At 41.0% G+C, this 22,736-nt stretch overlaps 1 protein-coding gene across 3 annotated transcripts in view; it reads left to right on the top strand.

Annotated features, from left to right (window-relative positions):
* The window catches only part of DST (dystonin), a 292,205-nt gene that overhangs the window by 116,212 nt on the left and 153,257 nt on the right, over nt 1–22,736 (top strand). For all 3 annotated transcript variants that reach the window (XM_005153188.3, XM_034060386.1, XM_034060385.1), the window contains one exon: nt 14,141–14,307. In XM_005153188.3, the coding sequence (XP_005153245.2) occupies nt 14,141–14,307 (167 nt within the window). The remainder of the gene's footprint in view (nt 1–14,140; nt 14,308–22,736) is intronic.

Below are 22,736 nucleotides of genomic sequence, written 5' to 3'. Positions count from 1 at the left end.
CTGACTCCCCATAAACCGGTGAGCAAAATTCATGCTTTATCAGTCTGCCCCAAAGCAGTTTATAGGCTGTTCATTTGGTCCAGTAGGTCAGTGGTTAACCTTTTACCTGTGTTGAGCAAAAAAGTAGGAAGGGTGGATTTGTTTGTAGATGACTTGTCTGAGGTAAAGGGCAGCTACTCAGCCATTTCTCAAGTTCCTGATAACGCTTAGTGCAGTTAGGTCTCCAAACCTGGAATGAGGGGAGTAATTAGATGTGTGGGTTGTGAAGGCTGTAGCCTTGGAGCCCAATGATTGAAGTTTTATGTGCCCCTGCTTTAAAATAGCTAGAACAGTTCAAGGTCTGATCTTCTCAGATATATAAAGATATAAAGATGGAGCTATGTTGCCAGTTGTCTAATTAATCTCTGGCTATAAGTGGTCATAGGATAAACTGTATTGCACCCAGGAGCTGCAATTCGGTAGCCATTGCAGCAGACCTACCGTTCAGCATTTAGTGGGGTATACTCTTCCTGTGTTTTATCCCTCAGCTGAACTCCTAGTTCTGTCTTCTAGAATTCTTCAGCAATTTAAGTAAAAAATGCTGTCTCTCAGGTAAGAAAATGAGTATGGAATTCTTGGAATTTCTGGATCTCTTGTGAACCACAGCAAGGATCAGAGGCATTAAGGCTCATTGCAGAGTTGTATTTAGATTTTATCTCTCCAAATAGTGGGATATCTGTAGCAGGATAAGCTTTATGAGCACTTTGCCCATCCGCTTGATTCTTTTTGTCCTTAAGTCCATAAAACCACTAACAACGAACAAATTCCTGTTTTTGTAAGCCATGTCACTGGATATAAAACCTCTCCCATTCAAGGTTATGGTTTCTGGTAGCTCAGTGGTACCCGAAAGCTGACCAGTACTTTCAGTTTTTGAGGAGTGGTTGCCAGTCCACAGCTCAAATGGCTCTGAATATAACCCTTTGTTTGTGCTGGAAAGGCTCTATTTTTTAACTTGTTCTCTATCTTGCGCTGCTTTAATTTTCACTTTCTCTTTGGCTTATGTTTATCTCTCTGTCATTTTGCATGTGACCTATGGGCTGTAAAACAAAATGCTTGCTGGTTATCTGGTATGCTGTTTTAGTACCATGAAATGACGTGCCTCATTTATACTAAATGCTCCATTGCTTTTGCTGTGTTGCATAAACTAAAGAAGAGGGGGAAGGGATCTTAGATCCAAAACTACCTGAAATGCATTCCTGGTAGGCTTTTGATAAAAGATACCAGGCATGGTTTTATTGGCAAAGTGGAGTAACTTTTCCCTTACAACATTTGCTAACTATAGGAAACAAATGGTAGAGCATAAATTAGCAGTGTGCGGTGTACAAAGGACGAATGGTCTCAGTGGTTTGCAGACTCAGAGATATGCAGATATTCAACAACATTGACAGTACAATGTGTAATACACCTGTCTCATGTTAAGAACATAACGCGTTTCACAGAAATGATTGATAAATTACAGAAATTTATGGTTGAATGCAAACCTGTACAAGTCTGTATGAGCTACTTCATGGCTCAATGTTAATCTTTTGTTTGCCATGTCTGAATGTTAACCTCGTATTTGTGATTAAGCAGCCTCTAAGACAGATCAAATTGCAGACAAGTGTTGGTCTAATCCTTTGTTCATGTTACACTTCTTAAGGGTTTATGTGGCCAGAAAAAGGCTTACACTAATGTCCTTTTAAAGCTTTCCAGCATTGATGGGTAGAAGTTTGTACATTTGTGTTTTTCATTTAAAAATCGAAACCAATCAACCAACCAAAACCCCACAACAACCAATGATAGCGTATTTTAATAGGTTTGATCATCTGGATCTTTGGCTTCAGCCAGCACTGAGCTTCCATTCTGGTCTAGTCAGATGTCCAAGACAGTAATTGGTGTGGTCAGGTCTTTGCTATGTTGTGGTGGTTCTCATGGGCTTCAGGGGTAGTCTCTTCTGATGCTTTAGAACATCGTATTTCTTTGGTTTAGTAGACAGGTTTTAGATTAAAGTTCCATTTCCCCTTTCTGAATATCCTGTTTAATCCTGTTATGTCCATCTCTTCCCTTACAAAGAACAAAGTTGCGATGTTATAGATTTTCAGTTAGTGGTCATTTTGTCTTTAGCTATACACACTTTCATTTGTCATCTTCCCTTAACATGGAATATAATTTTGCATAGGATTCTTTATATAAAAAACCCTCACAGCTGATACAAGTACCATCTGTCAGCTCTTTTGTCCTTGATCTTTTCTTTGGTTCAAGAGCATAAGTGACTTAGAAAGTTAAAGTAACTGTAAAGTTACTTTTTGCTTCATGGAAAAACAAGGAACAGCAGAAAGAATTCTTGATAGAGAGGAGATAGCCTCAGGAACAACTGGTTAATATTGTTAAATTGGTTATTAAGTACCCAAAATACCTATTTCTAGGAAGATAGAAAAGCACAAATACTGATAATAATCTGCAGAGATATATTTGGAATATATTTATTCCTAGCTAATATTTACCAATGGTCTTTAATACATTTTTCCATTGGACAGTTAATGTAGCATGAAAACTTGCAATTGTTCATTGGAATGCTGGATACTTTTTAGTATTTTACATAATTTCTGCTTTGTCAAGTTAAGTTTTTAATAGGAGTACATAATGCAATATTTTAATATTAACCTGTGATCTATGTAACCATATGTTATTGTTACTAGAAGTGTTGTTAAAACAGAAGCTATATCTCTGTGAAATTATATCAGTCTTGGTCCGTTGCACTGCAAAATCCTGAATCATCTTTTCTGATGAGAGAGGAAAGAGAGGTGTATTTTCAGGCATAAAAGCCGTTTGTACAAACACAGAGATGTCATTTACAGAGACTGTTTTATTTTTAATGTGCTTTTCTGCTCATTAAGAAGGGGCCATGTCAGGACCCATCTCAGTCCCATGTGGAAGGATGTTTTAAATCAGTGAGTCCTCTGACCTTGGCTGAAAGTCACTTTTCTAAGCTGACTAGAATACAGCTTTTTCACTGTGAGTAAAGGGAGCAAATGTCACAACCACACCCAGATGTTAAGCACAGGACAGAGGCAAATACAAATTGAAAGAGTGTGGTTATAGCATAAACATCTACTTCGAAAAGAAATATGTCAGCATTGTACCTGTGCATAGCTGCCTGTCAGTGGTACACAGTATTCAGTAACAGCCTTCTATTAGTATTACAGTACAAAATTTCTAAGTACTGCCATCAGATTTTGCCCCAGTGCCTTGAAAGGTGTAAGTTTCAATGAGCATCCATATTCCTGGGAATTCTTTAGAGGCTGATCGTAGTTCTGTTCTGTATTACTCATTCTAGATCCTGTCAGTAAAATGTCATAGAATAGTTCGCTAGAACTGGTCTCTGGGGATAAAGTCTCTGTGTTTCATTATTGCAATTCCTTTTTGAATAAGCAAGGGGAACTCAGTGGTAACACCTGATAACGCTTGGCAAGTCACTTGGTAATTCTTTCTCAGCATGAGAAACCATGCACATTTACCCCTGTTGGTTCTAATAGGTTTTGCATATCAGTAACAGAAATGAAGTGGAAGCTTAAAAAGATGTTTTCCAAACAAAGTACACTGGCAATTAGATTTGGCTGCATTTTAATATTGTATATTTCAACCTAATTTCAGGTGCAGTTAGGTGCTTCTTGGTTATTATATTCAGAGCTACACAGAAATCCTTATAGAACAGGAGCATGGGAGGAGGGTAAAGCTCTATTTTTATAAACATTAACTTTATGAACAATTATCTAGGCAGATTGGCTCTTAGGTTTTGTTTCACCTTTATCTGCTAGAAGGTTTGAATCTGGTATGAAGATCCAGCCCCCAGTACACAGTGCTACTGCCCTGAGCAAGCTGTTAGGCTTGTATGACAGTAGTAAAGCAGCAGGTTATTTATAGCTGACAAATTGGTGAAAAATCACATCAGCTGCTATGAAAACTCCACATACAAAAATGTGACTCCCAACAAGCTGTCAGAGCAATCTCTGATCCTTCTCTTTAATCTTCCTTTCTGTGGATCATTGGATACGTAATAAAAACATCTGAAGTGCAAACCAAATCTCCTAAATCCCTGCTATTTGCTGTGCTGCTTGCTTTTGGATTTGGAGTGTAGCTAACAGGTTCAAAGGTTCCTGCATATTTTTCTACTTTATCTTGTTCAAGTTACTATATGAAACAGGAAGTTAAAATACATGCGAGAATTTTCTATTGCTCATAAGTGCTATGTCATCTCTGTGAAAGGCCATCAGCATTACAGCCCAACGCTGGAACGGTGATGTTTATTTAAGAGGATTGGTGGCCAGAAATAAGCCACAGTGTCTAATCAGACACAGGCCCTGCCTGGGCAGTATGCCACAAAGTTTATTGCGTGTGCGTTTCTCATAAGCAAAATGGCTACGAACTGAGGAGGATGGACGGGCAGCCTGGAAGAAATTACAGCATAAACGGTGGTTCTTAACTTTCTGAGGCGGATTTAAGTGTATGTAAATATACTGGAACGAATGAGACTGTGCAACTGTAAGTTACCGAAAGCCAAATGGGGAATGTCTGTGGATGTGTGAGGGCTGAAAAGGAAGAACAGTGTTTAGATCCTGCCAAAGCTCCCTTAAGTCCAGCTAAACATTCCCCTGGAAGAAAATATTTCAGAAGAAAAAGGAGAAAGAAATCAACCGAGGAGGGACCAGATTCAGTCCAGGTTATTGAAAAAGAAGAAAAAAGCCAATATGAAGTGGGGATTTCAGAAAACATCGAGATTCATCCCAAAGGTGTAGGATTGTCTGATTCCTTCCCCGGGAGAGTGACAGTGGCTGGTAATGCTCTGCCCGTGAGTAGAGATCCTTCGGCTTTTGTTAAAGCAGAAGTTTTACTGGGTGCAACAAAGAGTGATTCTCTTTGTGGGGACAGTATTCATGGTGATAATCAGAGGCTCTCCAAGACTGATGAAGCAGAGACATGGTTAAAAGAGCAAGACAAGAGGAATTCAGAGAAAAGCTGTACAAGGAAAAAGAAGTATTTGGAGGATGGCAACAGGAGAGAATTAGCATTCCTGAAGAAATCTAGTGGTCTTTGTTGTGGAAAAGCAGCCAGCTTGGATTCTGCTATCCACTTTTTAGGCAAAAAGAAAGAAGAAACTGGATTAAACATAACTTCTTGCAGAATAATTGAAGATGTTCCAGAAAGTCATAAAACTAGAAAGTTGCATCACTTTCTTTCTGAAAGCAAAAGTGGTGCACTGCTTGAACAAAAGAGGTTTTATTCTGCTGATGCTCTGCTTTCCTGGTTGCCAAAAGAAAAGACATTATTTAGCACTCCTCCAAACAGGAGCAAGGTAAATATTTTGGCACAGTACATTATCTTTGAAAGTTAAGTCAGAATAAGTATTGGAATAGTATATTTTCTGTCACAAAAGTATCTTCCCTTTGCTATATAAGCCTTTTACCCATGCTGTGACACTAACAGGTAGTTGAAGGACAGAATATATTGATTGTTTTCATAGGTTGTGTAGTACCTCTGTACTTCAGGAATATTTCTGTATCCTTGTGCTTGTTTATTGTCTGTAGTTCTATTTGGTTCCCAAGTTATTTAAGAGGTTTTAATGTTAAAATGGTTCTAGAAGCTGGAGTGAATTTTAGGGAGTTAAGTTCACATTCAGTATCTGCAGTAAATTTTATTATCAACTCTTGATGGTCTTATAATTCCTTTGGGCTTTGTATCAAGGGAAGGAATTTTTCTAATTCGTATCAGTTATGGCCAATAGGAACTGAAGAATGATAGAAATATGTAGGCAGCTTGAAATAGAAGTGAGCATAAATCATGTTAATAATGCTCTAGATTTTTTAAAACAAGATATTTCCTCCCAAACTGTCTGGATGACCTATTAATATTATTTATTGAAATTCCATCTTCCTCTGAGGGTACAGTTATTTTCTTTTTACAACAAAAGAAACCAAAGTACAAGTTTACTTGAAGGATGCCTGAAGGAAAGCAAATTTTTGTTTGTTGGTATGCATGCTTACCAATTCAATCCACATTACCAGTTCTGCCTCACTTATCTTCAGTGCAACTGAGGTCTCTAAGTGAGGGTCATATGCTGCTGATATGAGTATGTGGTCAAAAACTGATTCCCCCTTGTTCAACAGACACATCTGAGCTTTGAGTTGAGTGAACAGAGGCAATAGGCATATGCCAAAGGTACTCTTTCCAGGAAAGAGCTAACTACACTTCTGTTGTTTATATAATTTACTGTAGTAACAGGAATCAAAATTACACTATTTCTGAGCTTAGTTTTTAAATACAGATACATACTAGTACAAATAATCTCCTAATACACATGGAGATCTTTGCCCTCTTAATCTTAACTGGAATTCAGGAACAGCTTAGGGATATTTTTTGAATTGAACAAAACGTCATTACCAAGTAAGAGAGTATGAGGCTGTGTCAGTTTAGCAAAGCCTGGCTGCTTTTGCCTGCATAATCATCTAATGTTGCTGCAGTTATTACTACAGCAAGGTATATACCTCTTGTTACCACAGGCAGAAGAGGGGAGAAAAAGAGACTTCCTTTGAGCTCTTACATCATCACTGAGACTTGTGCTGCTATCATCAGTGAAGCACTGCTTAATGATATGAAAACCAAGTTGCTGACATATCTAGTTTTAAGTTCAGTTCTAGAGCAGATGGCAGTTTGCATTAAGGTCAAGAAGTGAACCAGGACTGAAACAGGCTCCCTGAAGCAGCCCCCTTCTGAGTGATATTTTAGCACAATGCAGGTAAAGTCAAGGCTGTAATCTTGGTTTCCCTGCAGAGAATAGTGCCACTGTGATATTGATGTGTTGAAACAACCCAGGGTTTTTATTCAGTGCAAACAAACCATAGGTACCATCTGGTGTTACCACCAGTTTTTGGTGATTGTCAGCTTCTGTCGAAACCAATGGCTTATGTGTATCACATTATTCTTCCAGTCTAATTTGTGGTAGTTTCCATTCTGGTTTATGGATGTAAACGTTTTTTAGAAAAAAATGCCTGGTATCTAAGCAGCATCACTTACCTACTTCCAGTACTCAACTGTTGTCTTGGCTTCAAGTTCCTCGGGTATTTTTTTGCTATCCATCTACATAGCGTTCAACACAGTGGATTTGTTCTCATCTACAGTTCTACTAATAACTTGAAAGAAAAAAACACATGTATTTGAATAAGGTTAAAGGCAATATAGTTGCTTTTAAATAAAAAAAATGTGGATTATTTATGATCAGCATATTCAGTAGAACACTTTTGCCTAGGTAATAATCTGCTTATTACTGCAGTTATAATTTCAAATAGTTGTAAGATAGTAAGACACATTCCAGCTATGCCTTCCGTCATATACTCTTGTATTACCTATTCAGGTAGTACAGTTGGTCTTCTTCAAATACATAGCAAATAAAACTAACACAAGAGGCAATATAGGCCCACTGCTGAACGAGGTGGGTGCCCTGGAGACAGAGGATATAAAGAAGGCAGAGGTGCTGAATGCCTTCTTTGCCTCTGTCTTTACTCCTGCAGACTCTCCCCAGGGGCCCCAGAATCCTATAGCCCCAGAAGGAGTCAGGATAAAGGAGGAGTTTGCTTTGGTAAGATGAGGATTGGGTTAGGGATCACCTGTGCAATCTGGACACCTATAAATCGATGTGTCTGGATGGGATACACCCATGGGTGCTGAGGGAGGTGGCGGAGGTCATTGCTAGGCCACTCTCCATAAACTTTGGTAAATAGTGGGAAATGGGAGAGGTGCCCGAGGATTGGAGGATGGCAAATGTCACACCAGTCTATAAGAAGGGCAAGAAGAAGGACCCGACTAATTATAGACTGGTCAGTTATAGACCGGTCAGCCTTACCTCCATCCCTGGAAAGGTGATGGAACAACTTATTCTTGACACCACCTCTAGACATATCAAGTATGAGGAGGTCATTAAGAACAGCCAACATGGTTTTATGAGGGGGAAGTCATGTTTGACCAACCTTACAGCCTTCTATGAGGAAGTAACTAGGTGGAGGGATGATAGTAGAGTGGTAGATGTGGTTTTTCTTGATTTCAGTAAGGCATTTGATACTGTCTCCCACAGCATCCTCATAGATAAGCTAAGGAAGTGTCGGCTTGACAATGAGGTAGTGAGGTGGATCAAGAACTGGTTGAAAGGAAGAAGGCAGAGCGTTGTGGTCAATGGGGCAGAATCTAGCTGGAGGTCTGTGACTAGTGGAGTCCCTCAGGGGTTGGTGCTGGGACCAGTGCTGTTTAATATTTTCATCAACGACCTGGATGAGGGAACTGAGTGTACCCTCAGCAAGTTTGCTGATGACATTAAACTGGGAGGAGTGGCTGACACACCAGAAGGCTGTGTTGCCATTCAGTGAGACCTGGACAGGCTGGAGAGTTGGGCGGGGAGAAACTTGATGAAATTCAACAAGGGCAAGTGTAGAGTCTTGCATCTGGGGAAGAACAACCCCATGTACCAGTACAGGTTGGGGGTTGACCTGCTGGAAAGTAGTGAAGGGGAAAGGGACCTGGGCGTCCTGGTGGATAGGAGGATGACCATCAGCCAGCAATGTGCCCTTGTGGCCAGGAAGGCAAATGGCATCCTAGGGTGCATTAGAAAGGGTGTGGTTAGTAGGGCAAGAGAGGTTCTCCTCCCCCTCTACTCTGCCTTGGTGAGGCCGCATCTGGAATATTGCATCCAGTTCTGGGCCCCTCAGTTCAAGAAGGACAGGGAATTGCTTGAAAGAGTCCAGCACAGAGCCACAAAGGTGATGAAGGGAGTGGAACACCTCCCTTATGAGGAAAGGCTGAGGGAGCTGGGTCTCTTTAGCTTGGAGAAGAGGAGACTGAGGGGTGACCTCATCAGTGTTTACAAATATGTAAAGGGTGGGTGTCAGGATGATGGAGCTAGGCTTTTTTCAGTGATATCCAGTGACAGGACAAGGGGCAATGGGTGTAAACTGGAGCATAGGAGGTTCCACGTTAACATCAGGAAGAACTTCTTTACTGTGAGAGTGACAGAGCACTGGAACAGGTTGCCCAGGGGGGTTGTGGAGTCTCCTACGTTGGAGATATTCAAGGCCTGCCTGGACCAGTTCCTGTGTGATGTACTCTAGGTTACCCTGCTCTTGCAGGGGGATTGGACTAGATGATCTTTCGAGGTCCCTTCCAACCCTCGGGATTCTGTGATTCTGTGATTCTGGAATGTGATTGCTGGGCAAAGGTGCAAGAGTCTGGAGTTATGATTTATTTGCATTGTTTGCTTCCTTATAATATTCAAAAGAAGTAGGTGCAATCCACTTAAATGCTGGTGAATGAAAGAGATCTATAATCATTAATGGAACTACAAAACTAGCCTGGAAAGGTTCTGGACATGTCATCTAGGTCATCTCTGTACTTGAAGGCAAGATAACTTAAAGAAAACCATTCTTGACTGATACATGTTCTTCTTGGTCTGTCTTATTAGTGGTTTCACACACTTCCTGAGTAACTATTCTGGTGTTTATTTGTCTTTTGTATTAAAAAGTGAGTTTAGCTGAAAACACATATGCTCATTTTAAACTCATTAGTTCTTTTCCTATTCCCAGGGAAGCTGATTTAATAATTTGTTTTGCAAAAGCATTTTACATATTTGAAGACTGTTGGCACATCTCCCCCATGGTTTTCCCTACTTCAGACTTAAAAAAAACAAACAAAAAGGTGCTCAATTTTTCAGTCTTTCCTAAGAGGTCACAAGTTTTTAGATCTTTGTCATTCTTGTTTTTCTCTTTGTGTCTGCTTCAACTGATCCAATATTTTTTGAAGGGTGTTGTCCAAAGCTGGACTCTTACTTCTTTGTATTCATAGAACCACAAAATCATGGAACAGTTTGGGTTGGAAAGGACCTTAAAGGTCATCTATTTCCAAACCCCTGCCATGAGCAGGGACACCTTCATTTTGACCAGATTCTCAAAGCTCTGTCCAACCTGGCCTTGAACACTGCCAGGGATGGGACAGCCACAGCTTCTCTGGGCAACCTGTGCCAGTGCCTCACCATCCTTGCATTAAAGAACTTCTTCCTAATATCTAATCTAAATCTACCCTCTGTCAGCTTAAAGCTGTCCTGTCACTACATGCCCTTGTGAAAAGTCCCTCTCCAGCTGTCTTATAGGCCCCTTTTAGGTACTGGAAGCTGTCCTAAGTTTTCTCCAGAGCCTTCTCTTTTCCAGGCTGAACAAGTCGAACCCTGTCAGCCTGTGCTCAAAGCTGCATCACTGGAATCAGTGCAAGCAAAGAGCTTGAGGCTTTCTGGTATATGGATTTTGTGTACTATGTAAAACAGAGGGAACTTACACGCAAAGAAAAAATACTTGAAGTTCTAGTGATGAATTAGTTCTCCAAGTTAGAAAGAAGAAACACGAGTAGTGCCAGTTAAGACTTTGATCCTGAAATACAAGGACTGTGCAAAGAATTACCTTTGTCACTTTTTCTTGCATAACTTGTAATTCACGAGCTTTGAGATAATTTGGTGAACTGGATCTCTAGCAAACAACTGTTCAAATTCATGGAAGCTCAGTATTTTTTCCATGCTTAAAGGAACAAATATCCTTTTAGTAACAGCTTCTAGTGGGTAAATGGTAGGCGGATATAAGAATGAAATGTTCACACAAACTTGCTTTGAAGAACAAAATTTGAACAGTAGATTTGATGGCCACTTATTTTCTGTTCTGGTATTCCTGATTTAGTAGTTCTTTTCCTTTACTGTGGCAAATGGTGCTACAAATATTAATGATAATGTGTAGTTGGTAGGTAAGTATCTATACTCTCCTTATGTGGCTGTCGAAGGCAAGATGTGCTCTTTTTTTCTCTGACACCTTATTTTGTGGGGCTAGTGTTTTACTTTTCAAGTAGTTCCAAGTTAGTAGGGCATCTTGCAAAGTAGAGCTTGTAAGTGTAATAAAATATAGCTCTTTGACTCACCATTTCCCTTGGTGTATTTTTGTACTTTAAAAATATGAATACAGTGTTTATGAAGAAGTCTGAAATCTTAGCTTTGGAATCTGAAACACTTTATTTAGGGAACAGCTCAGGCTGCTTCAGGTCTCAGGCTAATGTTAGAGTTCATCAACCAGTATTGAAACGGGCTACCTCCATGAGTGAAAAGCAATTTCAGTTTTTGAACTCAGCCTCATCTATTCCTAATCATTCAGAGGGCTAGCTGGGATGTCAACTGGTACTTGGAAGATTTTGGATTGAAAACCTGTTGTAATGAGCTAAACTCATGGTTTAGCCATCCAAAATGTGGAGTGTGAGCTTACCTAGTGGTGACTTTCAGAGTGAGAAGTGTTCTCCTTGTGTTTGTGTCCACAGCTACAAATGTTGTTTATATGTAACATCAGATAAAAGTATGATGTTCAGAAGTTGCCTTGTTGTCTGAAATCAGTTGTTTCCAGAGGAACCTAATGTGCACTCAAATATGCTGTGTTTGCACTCTCTGCAGTCTGAAATGTACACAAACCATCACCCGTCAGTCAGCCGTGAAGGAGGCTGGAGGTTTGAATTTAGCAGTAAGGAATGGCCATTAGCAAATAACATCGTTAGCTTGCTTGTGCTGAGTGATATTAAAAAATGTGATACTTAAGGATTACATACAGAAGATTTTCTGAAAACGATGGGGGAAAAAAATCCAGGGGTTTTGGTGTTTTTTCTGTTAGACATCTGTCACTTCCAGATATCATCAGAAGCGTTGTCCGGATAAGTGGTATATGGTTGACTTCATTTATACTGTGGTTTGGTTGTTCTGTGGTGAATAGAGACTAAAGCGACTGAAAAAACATTTAGTTTGCTTTCTTGCTTTGAAATACCAAAGAATAAAGGTAACCCACACAAAGGAAGTCTCACACTACAGATGAGTTCCCTGGAACTTTACAAGAAAATTTTCACAGTGATTTTGAGTTGGTCTTTCACCACATTGGATTCCCTGCTGTCTTCACACGCAGGACTCAGGCCATCTGTATTTTGTGTGATTTCGTGTGTTCCTTTCAGTATTTTAAATGAAAAGTGGGTTTTTTTCTTTTTCTTTCTTTCACTTTTCTCTTCGATCTTTTTTAAAACTGTTTAGTGTTGAAACTGGAGACAAAAAGGATGCAAAAAAATGCAGTCAGATCTTCAGAGGTTGTTTATGGGCTAGTTGAACAGTTAAAAATATTTTGCTTTCTCGCATCAGTGCATGTATTTTTCCCTTACCTAAAGCCAGCACATGTGATGGTCTGTGATGTGAGGAACTACTTTCATAACTTGTGGTTTTGTGGATACTTGGATAAAAAATAAATTAATTTGTTCCCTGTATTAAATTTACTTACAATTTACTGTATAGCTATAAATGCTCATCTCCCCTGAAGGTATGACAGTTGGTTAAACAGAAATTGCAGCAAGCACAGAGGTAGCTACATTGCTTTACTAAAGCATAACTCAAGGCTTTAGTAAAGGACTTCCTTTAGTTCCTGCTTTCTAGTGCTTCACACCATCTCCTGTCAGGCATTGACATTAGCAGTATTGATAGGAAAGTTAAATTTCTGTTCCTGACACTGTGCTTTGCATGTTTCTAATGTGAGAAGACCCCATAATTTCCATCCTAGCTTGTCTGAAGTCCCCCACCAATAGCCCAGACAGAGTGCAGAGATTTCCAGGCCAGGAGACCTCATTATGACTGTCCCACTTGACCTTACAAATGAAGTTCCCTGGTTTACAGTAGTGCAGGATGGCTGAAATTGTCACAGCTCAAGTTGAACCTCTTCTGCAGTTAACTGAAGCACCTGCATCACCCTCAGAGTTGTTTGTGGGCAAATCTTCCTGAGCCCTGGCCTCAGCACGACTCCAGAGCTGGAGGAAACCTGTGTCTCCCCGCAGTGCTAGGTGTAGGCTTGTGTGACGAATCCTCTTCCAGGTGGGCTCACGGGGGTGTTTGTTATCCACCCACAAACCTTGGCTTTGTCTGAAGTCTTCTTGCCTCTGCCCAAGCGCCTCTGTCTAAGCACCTCTGTTTTTTGTAGTGTTTGAGCTCTGGTCCTTATACAGGGTGCCTCATGGTTCCTGGGTTCTTAGTGTTCTTTGTAATAACGTTATATTATCTGTTGTTGTTTGAGTAAGTTTTAAAAGGTGGTCACTTACAAGAAAGACAACATGCAATGGCACTTTCTTTATCAAGGCATGTTTTCTTTTAGGTCTGCCTTGCAGTTCACATTTACATTTAGTACAGTGTCTATAACACGAAGTGCAAAGAACACGTGAAAATTAGGGAAATATCTACTTCATGTTTATGCTGTGGTAGTTTTCTAAGCAATTTGACTGAATTTCATTACAGGAAAATTTAATGTACTAGAAAGTAGTATTTGTATATAAAATTCCCAGTACTTTCCTGCTTTCCCTAACATAAAGTTGAGAATATTTAGATAATACAAACCCAAACCTTCTTTATCAAGCAAAATTTTTATTTCTAATCTTTCAGTCAGTTGTAAATGCTTCTCAGAAAATTTTGTCCGAAAACTGTTATCAGTTTTCACTGTAAATGGCTGTTGTGTTACTGAATTCCAGACAAACAAATATTAGAAATTTATCTGTTTTGAGATGAGCATTGTAGCTATGTAAAGTATACATAATAGAAATATGAGTATTACATAAGCATAATATATACATTTAAAACTATATACATATAAAACATTGTATTTTATATATTATTATATACAATTTATGCATAATAGGTATAATGCATAAAATAGATTTTTATAGGTATTACCAACATAAGATAGTCCCGTATTTTTCATGATGTAGTAGTGGTATATTGTTGCCAGAAATTAGGAGGCTGAAAACTGGCTAACTGAAGAAAACTGTGAAAAAGCTAAGATTTTTGTATTTCCTTGAAGACACTAAGAGTGCATAAGGATAGGACATGAAAGAATATTAATTTATGTATGATGATAAATAGTCATAATATTCACGTTTGCAGATATCAGGAAATTTTTCAGTAACACCGAGTGGTTTTCTGCAATGTTTTAAATATTATTATGGGTTAGGTGTAACTGTAATATTTACATTAACTGTATTTTAGATATCTGATATCCATGTTACTGGAGAGTCAGAGGACATGTCTGCTAAAGAGAGACTGCTCCTGTGGTCGCAGCAAACAACTGAGGGTTATGCTGGAATACATTGTGAAAATTTCACTACCTGCTGGCGTGATGGAAGATTGTTTAATGCCATCATTCATAAATACAGGTGAGTAATCTGTTCTCTTGGAAAATGTTCATTACAGAATTTTAATGTACATAGAAAGAGGGCTCTGTATTTTTTATGCCTGTAATAGCACTGCAGTTGTGGAGATGGCACTGGCTCTCCCTGGACTGCCACTGCTCTTTGCAGTCAAAGGCTGCCTGTTAGTCCTTGTATGTCCTTCCTTCCTCAAATAAGCATCTCCATGAATCCTGCACATCTCCCATGGGATATCTCCAAGCTGTTGAGAAGAATGTCCCCAGGGTTCAGTCTTCTCCACAGTCCCTTTTTGTCATGCTTACCTTTAACAATAGGCAGGGTAAAGTCCAAAACTGCACTGCTGGTGAAAGCTGTCAACTACAGCATGATCTGAGATATGCTTAAGTGATCTGTATTCTTCTCTGTATGGCTTTATATGGCTCCCATGGCTTTTATGGCTCCCTGGAGCCTAGAGCTTCTTCAACGTTTCTGCTGGGAGCACAGATCTACTCTGAGATGCATCTCCTGCATCTCCAGGGTATTCTTATGGAAAATGGTGCCAGCTGACTTGAATGTTCTCAGTTTGAGAAGGGAATTGTATTGCTGTATGCTTTTGTGACCAAACTCTTACAAAATTAAACAGGCATTGGTAGAACCAGTGGTGGCTATGGCTAGAAGTTAAAGGATACAGCATGTTCAGTTGAAATACAGTTAAAAATGTCTACTGACAGGAGAGGATTTCTAGTTCTGGATTCTAAGTGAGAACAGATCTCTCTTGACAAAGCTGACTTTGGCATCAAAGCACATCAGAGGAGGAAGATTTAAGATCATCACTGTGCTCAGTGTCTCCTTTTGGTTGGTGACATCTCTTGTTTTGTACATTTTTGGTTCCTGAACTGAGTAAGGGGGTTTGTATCTTAGAGGACCACATGGGAGTGCATTCTGGCCACTGAGCTAATCAGTGTGTGATGATTTGTCCTGTGTCCTGTGCAAGGTTTGCAACTTTCTGCGTTTTATTGCAGCACATTTAGTTTGTGCTGTATGCCCTGGGGCATATCATAAAGAAGCTTGTGAGTTTATGACTTCTTTGTAAAATACTGAAGTATACCACATACTGAAGTCCCAAGTAAGGCAGATTTGGTGTTTTCATGCAGCTCCAGGGAACAGGCCTGAAATGGATTATGCTGTTCTTGGATCTCCTCTTGTGGGACCACTTGGCTCACTGTAGAAAGAAGACTAGACAGAGCCAACATACATGTGGTGTGGGGAGTAGGACACTGAAGTAAAATGGGAGATGAGTCAAGCAGATGCAGCTGCAGCCTTTTCCTTACACACTGTGTAGAGAGGCTGCAAGTATAATATACAGTGCTCTGAGTCCCAGAGAAGTTAGCTGTGGCAGTGCATGGTAAAATGGAGCTGCATCTGAATCAATGAGGTCTTTTTTCTGACTGTGCTTCTGTTCTGGGTAGTCAGTCAGGGAGGAGGTGCATGCCAGCAAGACAGTCTTCTTTTAGTAACATTGGCAAGACAAAGGGAAATAGCTGGCAGGAGGCTAGGCTGTTTTACTTTAGGACAGAGCAGCCAAAAGAATGAACACAGCACAGGCAAGTATCTGAAAAAATAAACAATGTGAAAGATACTGAGAGAAAGAGAGATGGGAGGAAAAAAAGGAAGGAGCTTAATAGGATGGAATAATGGAAAATAGTTTCCAGAGCTTCTTCCAACTGTATGCCACTTCCATAGAGCAGTGTACGCTTCTCAGCTCAGCAACTAGTAGTTGTGGTACAGCTCAGTTAATAAATATTGCACAACTTGAGTTCTGTCCCCTGGCTGTGTGAATGGTAATGTCTTGGGATATGACTAAGTACCTGCAGCTGCTTTGCTGGAGCAGTGTTTCTGGCAGTGCTCTGTGAGTTTCATTCACAGTGTCAGCGGGGAAGCACAGGCATCTTTGACACGAGTGCATTGCACAAGGCCAATGATTCAATGGCTGAGGAGCAGAGTACACATTTTGTGTGCTTCTGTGCCAGTTTAGATTTAGCTTATCCTCTTCCTGTCCATAGCTTCTCCACCTAAGGATCCCATGTGCTTCCCAGGAATGTTTACCATCCTCATGTGATGTCTTTTTGCTGGGAGAGGTAACAGATTTCTGGGTTCCATCTTGCTTGTTAAATCAGTGAGACTCTTCCACTGAATTCAGTGAGCTTCTATGTTTCTTTCTTTTGCCATTTTGTAGCACTAAAACGGAGGTGATAATTACCAGCTATTGCTCACAAGATAGGAATGGTCTTCCCAAACAGTCATTGATATTTTTAACTACAGTGTTTTACTCCAGATAACTCTTTTAAAGTTTGGTTTGTGTTCCGAACAGTAAGTAGGCTAAACACTTAACAGAATGTACACATTTCTGGCAGTCATTCTCCATATGCTTTGTTTGTCCATGTTAGTATCTCCCAGTGCATGGATCACAGGTGGTTTCAGGAGCTAGGGTGAGGGTCCTGTGGGTGCTGCAGGCTGGTGTGCTTCACCGGGGTGGGTGACCAGGTGTGTCTGCATGGGTGGTGGCGTTGGACTGTGGTGCTGTGATCGCGAAGCATGCCTGTGGGTACACATCTATCAGTTGTGGTGCAGCATGGCAGCCTGTCTTGCACCAGTTATGCCACACTCCCTGGAGATACATCTCTTTACAGAACCATGATGCACTGTGGGCCAGGAGGAATATCCTTTCTCTACAAGTGAAGATGTGACTTGCAGGCCTGGAAGGGATTTAAGTGTGCCCAGACCTAATTTTAGGGAGATGACATTTAGTACTATGACAGTAATAATCATAAGGCTCAGAAGTACCCAGGAGTGTTCATGGTATCTAGAATTGCAGCTGTACTGAGTGGCACTAAGCTGTATGCTGGATAGAGGGTACAAGTGTACCCATGTCAGGGCACAGCAGTGGGGGCTCCCTATGGAGGGTCTGTCAGGGCAGGGTTTGGCAGCCAGGACCATCAAACGACCCCAGTCAGGAGCAGGGCAGCGGGAGGCACTGAGGCAGCCTCAGTCCCAGCCCCAGGCACTGGCACCTCTCTGGGTGATGGGCCTGACAGGTGAGTCACAGGTAGGCTGCACTGCTGACAGGGCAGTAGCTCAGCCGACGGCCAGAGGCAAGAGCCCCAGCAGCTCCTGGAGGACAGGAGCTATGCTGTCTCTGGGGTAAACCTGAGCACAGACTGGCAAACCTGGTCCTTGTAGCCTTGACACCATGGCTGAGAGGTCTTTTCTGGATGTGCCACTGAGAACACAATCCACACGGGTTCAGCATGATCCCTACAGGGAGATGTCAGTGTCCAGTTCTAGGTGACAGGGCTGGAGTGGCAGGTTATAATTACTTCCTTTCCAGGCATAAGCAATCTTTCTAAATTGTAAGTACGCACCAGCTTCAGGATTTCAGGAAATTGCTGTAGCTGTGGGGAGCTGGGCTGTGAATCAGTCGACAGCGGGCCGGGAGCCTCTCCCCTCCAGCAGAGCTGAGACTTCACCTGCTCTTAATGGCAGGTCCAAATTGTTTCATCTGGACTGATGGTAGCGGTCTCTATTTATTTTCTTCTTGTCCAGACAGTGGATGCCAGCACATTTTGGTGCAAGCCAGCTAAGATTATGATGCAGAACTGCAGGAAGAGGGCACAGATTTACCATGTTCCCTGCTCCCCCAAGAGTGTGTGGGAGAAGCAGGACAAGGCCAACATTTCCCTGGCATGAGTAACAGTAGGAACATCATCTGCAGCATCTCTGTGGGGATCAGTGAGCTGGTGTGTGTTGTGGGTGAGCCAGGTTCCTCCCCATCTCCCAGCCCTGTGTGCACCCACAGCTGGACTGGCAGCACACTGCTGCCAGCACCAAGCCTTGAGATGCAGGATCACATGCAGTCAGATCAGTCTCCTGAGCAGATGCAGGGTATTTGTTTACTTTCCTCTTGAGCAACAAGGGTTAGGTTGTCAGGGCATTTTGTAAGGGCCTGCAGTCACTTTCTTTATTACTTAAGAATATGAATGAGTTTCTAGTGATACTGCAGTGTTCTTTAGATCAAGGAAAGTAATTTTATGAATGGCAGAAATGAGAGGAAAAAATTACTTTACTTGAGGTACTTGTCTCCATATACAACTTCTTTCTTCTGTTCTTTTTTCTTTTTTTTTTTCCCCTCCAAATTTAGGCAAATGTAATTTGTTCTTACATGAGAAGGTTGCTTATGTTTTCAACAGTTTCCAATGGTCTGTGTTTATAGGGTAAGATTGGGAATTAGTTGACTGAACTTTGAAAATTTTATAAAGCTTATATTTTAAAACATCCTATACATGGTTAAATCCCTGGGAAACAAATGGTTCTCCACAATGGGCTCAAGAATTACCTCAGGGGCCTCCATTGCAGGCCCTGGATTTTGCTGTTATTCTGTGCAAATATTTGTTCTTACACAGAATGACGAAATAAAATTATAAATTTAAAAGTCAGTTTTAATACTGAACATTACCAGGTTTGTTAATTGTACGATTTTATTTAAGTGTATCAACTTTCAGACTGTTTTTTGAACCTCTACATGTTTCTTCAGACCTGTGATCAGGCCATTAGTGAAAGCTACAGGTGTGCCCAGGAGATTCGAGAACATGGTGTATGTCATCTATTATGTAATTTGCCTTTTATAACTTAATTTTTCATTGAAGACATCTGTTATTTGCTTCAATATGTTGTGTTGGAAGGAATATGACTCCAGGCAGTTTCAAAAGTACGTGATGTTTCTTTCATACCATCATATCATACACGTAGCAAAGCCCTGTAAGACAGACTCCTGAGTTGGAGGCTGACTTTAACCAGCATATAATGTCCAGATTTTCGAGGAGATACTGCTGTCTGCACACTGGGGTCTTCATCTTGCTGCTCTTACCAGCTCATGTATTTCTAGTCACTAGACTGTGTTTTAGGTAAATGCTCTTAATTTGTGTTTTCATTTTCTTATGTGTGTGCCTTTTGCCGAAGAAAAAGACCGCAACCCGTTATTAAAATATGTACAAACAGTTGGTATCTATAGAGAATGAATGCCACTCCTCCTTCATTAGGACTCATATGTCAGATTGGAGCTAGTAATCAGAATTGTAGATCTACGTTATACTTTGCAGATACATTTATTTTAAAACAAAGCAAATTCAAATTAAAAGTTATCTCAAAGTAACAAACTGCTTATATTTTTGACCTCAGACTGCCCTGAGCCATTGGTACATAAGGACTGCAGGCAATTTCAGTGAAAAAGTGTCTGCAGATAAAATTTAAGACATAGCAAAAATAATAGCTGGAAGATTTACAGTTAAATGGCATCTATAGATGTTTTTTAAGGACAGTGGCTACTGATACTCAGAAAACAGACATGTTTTCTGACCAGCTCATCTTACTTTCTAAAGAAAAAAGGTGAAGTATGGAGGATATGAAAATAAGATTGTCAAACAGATGCTTTTGGTAAAATATGTGTGCACTCCTTTCCACATTTTATTTTTGTCTTCTTACAGTTTTTTAGTAATAGAGAGGTAATTTTGCTTTTAGCATTTACGAAAGGAATTCCAGCGAGAGCAGTATGTTCTTGTGTAACTAGGTAATAGCATTTAATGAGTAGCCCCAGTGGTGCCTGTGTGGTGAAAAACAGTGTCTGTTCAGGAAGCACTGCAAGCTCAGTTCCCAGATAAAGCTATTTTTTAAGGTTTAGTACCAGGTGTTAGGTCTGTTCTAGTAAATGAAGTCTTGAAAGCTGTCCTGGGTCAATGTTGCCCCTGAACTGGGCTTATGTATTGCCTGGGAGGGTGTGGGTTGCAATGGGCCATGGCCCTGCTATGGGAAGGACTAGCAATTAGAAAGTCATGGGCACATGATCTGGCCTTCTGTCAACTTTCAGCATAGACATGTCCAGTTATATTTGGACTTTTGGTGAATTTCAGCAACCATTCAGAATGGTTAGGAAAAAAGTGGATAAACTGTGTTCAGGTCAGGCAGCAGTCTGACAAGCAAGGAGGACTGTAGTTTATACATGAAGGGTTTGAGACAAGAAAACAAACAAGGTTATTTTGTGTAATGCTATACCAAGGCTTGCCAAGACCACATGCAGACAGTTGTCTAAAAGTTTGGCACTACTTAACAAGAATGGTAAGTGTTAGAAGTGCTGCAGAGAGAGAAAGTGGTGTGAGTCTTCAGAGGGATGCATTTTGCACACGTTTGAAGAAAAATGTTTTTTTTTTTACTGTACTGTTAAAGAAATATGGGGATCTGATCCAAAGGAACCTTTGCTACTGGTAAACTTTTTGCAAGACCTTAATGATGCCTGCAGTTTTAAAATTGTATATGGTTAAATGAGAGAGTGAGGAGAAAATGGTTACTATTCCCAAACAAAAGAGGAACAGAGGCTAACAGTGAATGAAGGACACAGAATGTAGGTACACTGGGTTCTTCATGTGGGAGGAAGAGGAATAGAAGTTGCAGCAAAGAACATGTCCCCAAGGCAACAGCAGCATGACAGCTCCATAAATGCTAGACAAAGTGAGAGAGACAGATTTTCCAGGGTCACAGTGCTCTTTTAAGCTATTACTTTCATAACTTCGTGCACTGTCAGTATTGATGAGTGGATGTTTTTCGGAGTGCAACAAGCTAGGTTCCTGCCTGCTAAATAACTGTTCTGGTTTCAAACAAGCTGTTTCAGCCTTACCCAGAACGATTTGCCGTATATATGTAGTTAATTGAACACTAAGCTCCTGGCTGCAGTGCATGTGCATCCCTCTGATGTTAAAACTTGTTGCAGCTGATCAGGTACTGACATGAATACATTCCTTAAGGGGAGGGATAGCGATGCCTCAATTTGCAGAAGCATGTTGGAACACCCTGGGGGAGTGAATGAGAAAGAAACTAAATATTACACAGTGTCAAGCCTTAAAATGCTAGGGGATATGTTTTAAGTAAAGAGATTAGCTGGGATTGCTGGTTTCAGCTTGCTGTTTTGTGACTCATAATTTATTGTTACCTAGCTTTAACAAAAAGAAAATGCGAGTTTGGTTGCATTGCCCCCACCTTCCCACCTGCCTCCTAGTTCAGAAGCATGGTTGTTACTATTTCCAACTGTATTTGTTATGTAGAAGAAACAAACTTGACATTAAGAATTGACAATTTAGGAAAAGATAAGCAGCATTTAGGGTGATTAAAAATATTGACAAGCAGACATGCCTTTAATGTAATTCTCCTGAGTATGCATATACATATAACTAATGGGTTTAGAAATAGCAAGTAACCTCAGCTGCAGTTTAATCGAACGCACTCAGAAAAATTCTGTGATGCATCCAAGTGAAGACTGTATCAAAATTGAAGTGGAAACAGGGCTGCAATATTAACATCTTGTGTGGTGGTGGTGGTGGTTAGCTTTAGTAGGTATTAGATGGAAGACTTCCAGGTAGTTGGGTTGATTAATTTCAGATCTGAACTTAAAATGATCCTTATGTATACTTTGCTGGATCCTACTGCAAACAGCAGCCGAATGAAAGCCAATAGTTCCATACAGAGGGACCTTGACAGGCTTGAGAGGTGGGCCCATGCAGACCTTGTGAAGTTCAGGAAGGCCAAGCGCAAGGTCCTGCTCCTGGGTTGAGGCAATGCCAAGCACAACTACAGGCTGGGTGGAGAATAAATTCAGAGCAGCCCTGAGGAGAAAGAATTGGGGGTGTTGATTGACAAGAAGCTCAACATGAGCCGGCAGTGTGCGCTTGCAGCGCAGAAAGCCAACCGTATCCTGGGCTGCATCAAAAGGAGCATGACCAGCAGGTTGAAGGAGGTGATCCTGCCCCTCTACTCTGTTCTTGTGAGACCCCACCTGCGGTACTACATCCAGCTCTGGGGTCCCAACACAAGAGGGACATGGACCTATTGGAATTAGTCCAGAGGAGGACCATGAAGATGATCGGGAGCTGGAGCACCTCTGCTATGAAGACAGGCTGAGAGAGTTGGGCTTGTTCAGCCTGGAGCAAAAAGGCTCCAGGGAGACCTTGGAGCAGCTTCCAGTACCTATGGGGAACCTGCAAAAAAGCTGGAGAGGTTCTTGAAAGGGCATGTAGGGATAAGGCAAAGGGCAATGGCTTTAAACAGAAAGAGGGTAGTTAGATATTAGGAAGAAATTCCTTACTGTGAAGGTGGTGAGGCACTGGAATAGGTTGCCCAGAGAAGCTGTGGCTGTCCCATCCCTGGCAGTGTTCAAGGCCAGGTTGGATGGGGCTTTGAGCAGCCTGACCTAGTGGAAGGTGTTGCTGCCCATGCAGCTGGGAGGTTGGACCTAGGGGATCTTTAAGGTACCCTCCAACCCAAACCATTCTGTGATTCTTTTTGTGACAGCAGAGCTAAAACAAAAAATCCTGTGATGAGATCAAAGCTATTCTCTTGCTTAGGTCAAATGGAGA

The sequence above is a fragment of the Melopsittacus undulatus genome, chromosome 3 (genome assembly GCF_012275295.1).
Source record: "Melopsittacus undulatus isolate bMelUnd1 chromosome 3, bMelUnd1.mat.Z, whole genome shotgun sequence".
NCBI lineage: Eukaryota > Metazoa > Chordata > Aves > Psittaciformes > Psittaculidae > Melopsittacus > Melopsittacus undulatus.
The sequence above is the reverse complement of the archived record's forward strand: the minus strand, read 5'-3'. Positions and strand labels throughout refer to the sequence as shown.